The sequence below is a fragment of the Sinocyclocheilus grahami genome, unplaced genomic scaffold (genome assembly GCF_001515645.1).
Source record: "Sinocyclocheilus grahami isolate Dianchi unplaced genomic scaffold, SAMN03320097.WGS_v1.1 scaffold424.1, whole genome shotgun sequence".
Lineage (NCBI taxonomy): Eukaryota > Metazoa > Chordata > Actinopteri > Cypriniformes > Cyprinidae > Sinocyclocheilus > Sinocyclocheilus grahami.
Window position 1 is genome coordinate 132,377 of NW_015505603.1, and position 6,301 is coordinate 138,677.

Here is a 6,301-nt window from a genome sequence, read left to right on the forward strand (position 1 = left end):
GTATATATATATATATATATATATATATATATATATAACAACTATAACAACTAAAACCAAAAAAACAACTACATATATGTGTGGTGTTTGGCTTAGTGTTATGTTAGAATCATTATTATACTCTTATACCTTTTGTTCTTTAATATTTTGAATTGTTTTTAGCTTTATTTTTTGTTTTTCATTTAAATGTTAAGTTTAGAAATTTTGTTTTATGCATTTGTCATTTTTATTTAATTTCTTTATTTTTAAAATGTGTATTTATAAAGTTTTAGCTTTTAGTTTTTGTAAAAGACATTTGTAAGTCGCTTTGGATAAAAGTGTCTGCTAAATGACTAACTAAATAAATAAATAAATATAGTTGTATGTGTGTGTGTATGTACTGTACACACAAACAGTATATAATCATATATACATATATTTATATACAATCTAAACATAAATGTAAGGGGGTAAAACATTTTTTATTTCTTGCAGGTTATCTGTAAATGAGTGTGGCATTTAAATGGCAGTGTTTCCCAAATGAAACAAAAGAGCTGTTAGTTTTGAATGATGTGTGTAATTTTGCAAAAAGTTTGTTTTACAATAGCAAACTGAGTTTAAAGCACGTACTGTGATTGTAGTTTTGCAAACTTGGTCTAAAGATTAGTTATATGAGTGAATGGTTTCACAGAGTGGGCCTCAAGTACCACTTTTCATGTCCAAGCAATTTTTAAAAACTGTAATTTCAACATTTACTCTCTGAATGCAGTCCCATCCAAAGCATGCTGGGAACTACAAATCTACTGCCCAGTTAGTTACTGTATGTCAACAAAATGATTCATGTAGTCTCAACAAAGAATGATTAAGTTAGCTTAAACATAATAAAGTTAAGACATAATGAAATTAAGTTGTGACAAAATGTTCAAGAATTGTGTTTGTTCAGCTCAAGTCATTTGAAAAAGCGGCAAATATAAAAAGGATTAAGGGGAGCCTAATTGTACAATTGGATTTATCATCTGAAGCTGTTTTTGGACTATAGCAGCCTGTGGTTTACAACAGTTACAGGTTGTACTTTAAAGGTTAAAGGCATTAGTATTGCTCTGCTCTGGCCTCTGTCATCTGATGTTGTGTTTTGTTCAGCCAGAGGTAATGGAGAGAGAGAGGTTAAAGGGGAAAGGGGCAAATCCAGTTAATCATTACCCCGGTGGGGCGTTTGAAAACCACAGTCTATGCCAGTGCACTGCGGCTCACCTAAAGCTAAACCAAATATAGATTTTAAGGCTCAAGACTCATCTGGTTTGGGTAAGACACAGCCACAGTGTGTTCTTGACGAGCTCTGCTGTTCCTAAACGTCCCGTAAAGAGATATGGCACGAATCCAGGTTCAGCAACAGTTCTCCCAAACGTTTCTCGCCTTAGGTCCCTTTAAATTAAGTTCATCCTTTTTAGTTTCTTATCATAAAGGCAGCTTAATTTGGACTAAAAGTGAACTGGGAATGGTTTTATTTTGCTGAAACTGGGCTGGTTCTCACTGGCACACTGAACTGTCAATTCTTTTTGCAATACCAGAAATGATTCTTGCATAGCGGCAGGTTATGAGAGCCAGTTTTCTCTCTTCTGTAGCAGTCTATAATGTCGCTCTTACTAGACTGTTCACAAGCCAAGGTTTTGACTATCAGCAGTAAATCTGTAGCATATTATAGCTTATTCTGGCCAAGAACCATTCATTCATATATGAAGAGGCCGTCTGACTGACATTTTAAATTACCAAACTCACTTTGCTTGATTTTACATGACATTTGGGGGTTTGGCAAAAGTGGGGAATCTCATTTACTCAGGATTATCTGCATCAAAATATAGTTTAAATATATACACACACACACACACACACACACATTACCGTTCAAAAGGTTGGGGTCAGTAAGATTTTTTATTTTTTTTTCAGTGAAATTAATACTTTTTTACAGCAAGGATGTAATAATTTGATCAAAACTGACAGTAAACATATTCATAATGTTACAAAAGATTTATATTTCAAATAAATGCTGTTCTTTTGAATTTTCTATTAATCCAAAAAATCCTGAAAAGTATCGCCGTTTCCATAAAAATTCAATACTGTTTTCAACATTGATAATAATAATAAGAAATGTGTAGTGAGCAGCAAATCAGCAATATAAATGATTTTTAAAGGATCATGTGACACTTAAGACTGGAATAATGGGTGCTGAAAATTCAGCTTTGACATCACAGGAATAAATTATACATTTAAACATATTCAAAAAGAAAAAAAGCTTTCCAACAAACCAAAGTTGGATGGTATAAGTAAAAAAAAAAAATGACGTCAGTATATATATATATATATATGTATAATTTTAAATATGGATATTTGTGTATATGTAATATTATATGTGTACAAATATAATACATTTATGTAGTATGATATAATATATAATGTTATTATATTGTAGCCAGTCTTTGGTAATCACACACAAACACACACACACACACAAAATGTCAAAACAGTCACATTTAATGTAGTTAATGCATTTACCTATGTTAGGCATTTAATTTATTAATTGATCTAACAAGTCACCTTTGGCAGTTCTAATATGCATATATAAACAAGGGAGGTACCAACACCCATTTCAAGCACTAAGTAACACAATTGTGATATCATTTGATGAGTCTAAAAACACATAGGCTATAACAGCACATGCACAAGGGGTCTGTGTAACTGTGCTGGTAGAAGTAGAGCTTTTCATTCGAGTCCTGTGGATTAAACAAAGAGACATGTTCTGTTTGCACAGCTTTACTTTGTTGTCAAGCTCGTGTGTAAAGAAACATTTTATGAAAGCTGAAATCTATGATATTCTGCACCATGTTGGTCACAGATGTTTCTCTAACATAGCAACTTGCTTGCTAGTTATCTCCTATTGTTGTGCAAAACCACCTTGTTAAGAAGCACAGCTTGAAGGAAGGATGGGGAAAGCAAACAGTATAGTGCTTCGGATTTTCCCAAGCGCTTCCTCTGGTTTTGTTCATTTTTGACAGGGAACAGAAAATTATGTCTCTCTGTATTGTGGCTGAATACCAGCTTTGAAGTCTGCTTGACATGCTACATCTGATTGTGTGTCTGCATATGTGTGCCATGTTTTCACTCATTCTGCTGATAATTTAGGTACAGAATGAGGACAAGAATATCGATTACAAAATGAAAAGTATTACTTGACATCCTATGAAGTTTATATCATAATACTTACACCCGGCACATCCCCCAAAAGATGCATTCAGATATATACAGTGGGTACGGAAAGTATTCAGACCCCCTTAAATTTTTCACTCTTTGTTATATTGCAGCTTCTCTCTCTGTGCATGACAAAGACTCTCAAAACCTTGATTTCTGTTATAAAATGATAAGAAACCTATGATAACTTTGCATTAATGTGAGCAGGTGTTTGCTATCGGTGCCTAATATATCTGATGGCAAACATTCAACCAAAACAAGCAATGTTGTACATCACTGCCCCCTATTGGTTAAATGACAGACACACCCATCTCTACAAAGACGCCCTATAAGAACAAAAAAAACTGTTTATAAGAAATGGATGGAAGGAAAATTCACATTGACAAGTGGCATCTCTCACGATATTAGTTCACCCAAAAATGAAAATGTGCTGAAAATGTACTCATTCTCAAGCCATCAAAGATGTAGATGGGTTTGTTTCTTCATCTGAACAGATTTGGAGAAATTTAGCATCACTTGCTCGCCAATGGATCCTCTGCAGTGAATGGGTGCCGACAGAATGAGAGTACAAACAGCTGATAAAAACATCACAATAATCCATAAGTAATCCACAATTCCAGTCCATCAATTAATGTCTTAGGAAGTGGAAATCTGTGTTTGTAGGAAACAAATTAATCATTAAGGCATTTTAACTCTAAACCATTGCTTTTGGCCAAGAAACAAGTCCATCATCCACAATAATGCCACCTCCAGTGAAACAGTCCATCCCCTGTTGTACTGTCACGTCAAAATCCACTAACATATTTGTTTAGAACAGTTTTAGACTGTTTTTGCTTATAAATGGTGCTTGATCTGTCATATATTCAGACAAGACAACATTTTCGCTTAAGAAAGCAACATTATATGAGGGCTCGTATTCTAGCCGGAAGCAATTGATAAAAACGTCTCAATGATGGATTCGTTTCTTACAAACACGCAGCTTTTCACATCACAAGCCATGAATTGATGGACTGGAGTGTTGTGGAAAGTTCTATGCAAATAAATGTGACATGACTTGATATTTAACGTGAAACTCATACCAACCCAGCAAGCCGTTTAATGTTAATAATGATGCATAGCAATTTAAGGATTGGTACATGACATTTGGTTCTCCAGTCTTTTAAAAAAGAGCTCTGGCATCAATCAAACACTGACATACATCTTGAAAGTTTGGTGTATTAATCTTAAATACTTTCTGTCTCTCTAGGGTGCTCCTGGACGAGAAGGAATGGAGGTGAGTGAAACCATCACTGTTTCTGATCAACATGGTCATGGTCTTCATGGCTCACATTATATTATTGTACATTACTTTCTTTCAAACACGTTTTCTCTCTGCAGGGACAAAGAGGTTTACCAGGAAAACCAGTAAGTTTAAAACACATAAAATATGTGTGTGCTCATCCTTGAGACCAAGGTACTTCTTGTTTTTTAGGAAAATGTCTTGCTTTTGCAATTTTCTGAAAGACTAAATTCTTTCCTTTCGGCATAAATATGAACAGCATGTTTGAGTGTTTTGCCCTTTGCGCTAGTAAGTGCTTGCTAACTTCAGCTGTCCTTAAACACTGACGTCTGGTTGCGCTGACATCTGTATGAGGTCTTGAATTAGTTTCTGCCGGTTTCACTGGAATGACTTTTAATGTATAATATCAGTTTCATTTTAGTATATGTGTATGTTTGTGTGTGAGACTAAGATGAGAAACATACTGTATGTGAGTATGTTCTAGCCGTTGTGTTGCAGCTGCATGAAATCGTGTTCGCAACATTTTTTACTTCTGTAATGTGATTTTATTTCGAAGTGAAACAGGATATAAGTTGTTAGGATGAAGTAGATTTTTTTTTCTGTAAAATTTGAAAAGTGCTATTTATTGCGCTAGAGGTTTTTTTTTTGCTTATATCAACCGAGAAGGAAAGTTGCTTCAGAGGTGAAGTAAGATTTTACATTGAAAAATGACCAAGACAAACATTTTTCTTTGGATTATTGTGCAATTACACATTGTTTTCAATAAGAGAAAGTAAATAGGGTAAATATAAATAGGGTATATATATACAGTATATATATATAGAGAGAGAGAGAGAGAGAGAGAGAGAGATTATAGGTAGTTGCCAATACACTAAAATAACTTGAAATAAAGTAAAACAACTTAAAAACTTTGAAAACTAAATAGATATATTAAAAAATGACTCAAACTTTTACTAAAATAAAAATGAAAACAGAACATATAAAAATAAAATCTAATTTAAAATATTAACAAAAACTATAATAGTATCTCAATGATAGTAAAAGTGCAAGCTCACATTCAGATCTGCCTCCATCCATTCAACAACTGATAGACAGATCCAATTCCCCGTCCAGCATTTTTTATTTTTTGATCCGTTCCACTCAGATGAATGTCACAATATGGAATCTCTGTTGTGCTTTTCCATTAAATCGTATTTATGTGTTTAATTTATTTAAATCTATGTAAACTGGATATTTAACTGTTTTACAGGGTGAAGTTGGTGATCAGGGTTACCCAGGACCACAGGGACCCCCAGGGTCAAAGGTCAGAGGTCATTCTTCCTCTGGTTTTGACTCCAGAATATTAAAAAACCAATCATTATGATCCAAAATAATCAGTGTATCATTCGATCATTCGTTTTTTGATTTAATATTGAAAGTAGAAAAATGAGAAAATGGCTGCTTTTTCGTTTTTTTGTTTTTTTCCGAAAAACGAGAATTCAGCTTAAATTTGCGTTTTTCGTTCATGGGTGGAACAATTCATAAACAGCTTGAATATTCGATTTCTACATGTGGGCGGGAATTAAATCGCCCCTTTCTGCTGATTGGTCAGCCGAATATCAAACCGTGCCATCATCAGTTCTTCTGTAGTATCGCGCAGCAGAATAATAGTCCTCCACTGCTGCAGTTGTACGGTTTAGTAACCCATTTTATCAATTTCATATTTTTCTCATCAAACAGACTAATGAATAGCTCGACACAACTCGTACAGGTCTAGACAGGTATTTCTTCTGTGTAGACCAGCGGTTCTTAGTGATAGGG

At 34.1% G+C, this 6,301-nt stretch overlaps 1 protein-coding gene across 1 annotated transcript in view; it reads left to right on the top strand.

The window, feature by feature from the left end:
- The window catches only part of LOC107551442 (dual specificity protein kinase CLK4-like), a gene marked incomplete at its 5' end in the record, with an annotated part of 138,892 nt that overhangs the window by 131,025 nt on the left and 1,566 nt on the right, over positions 1–6,301 (top strand). The window contains 3 exons of the mRNA XM_016233045.1: positions 4,469–4,495; positions 4,600–4,626; positions 5,751–5,804. Coding sequence (XP_016088531.1) covers positions 4,469–4,495; positions 4,600–4,626; positions 5,751–5,804 — 108 coding nt within the window. The remainder of the gene's footprint in view (positions 1–4,468; positions 4,496–4,599; positions 4,627–5,750; positions 5,805–6,301) is intronic.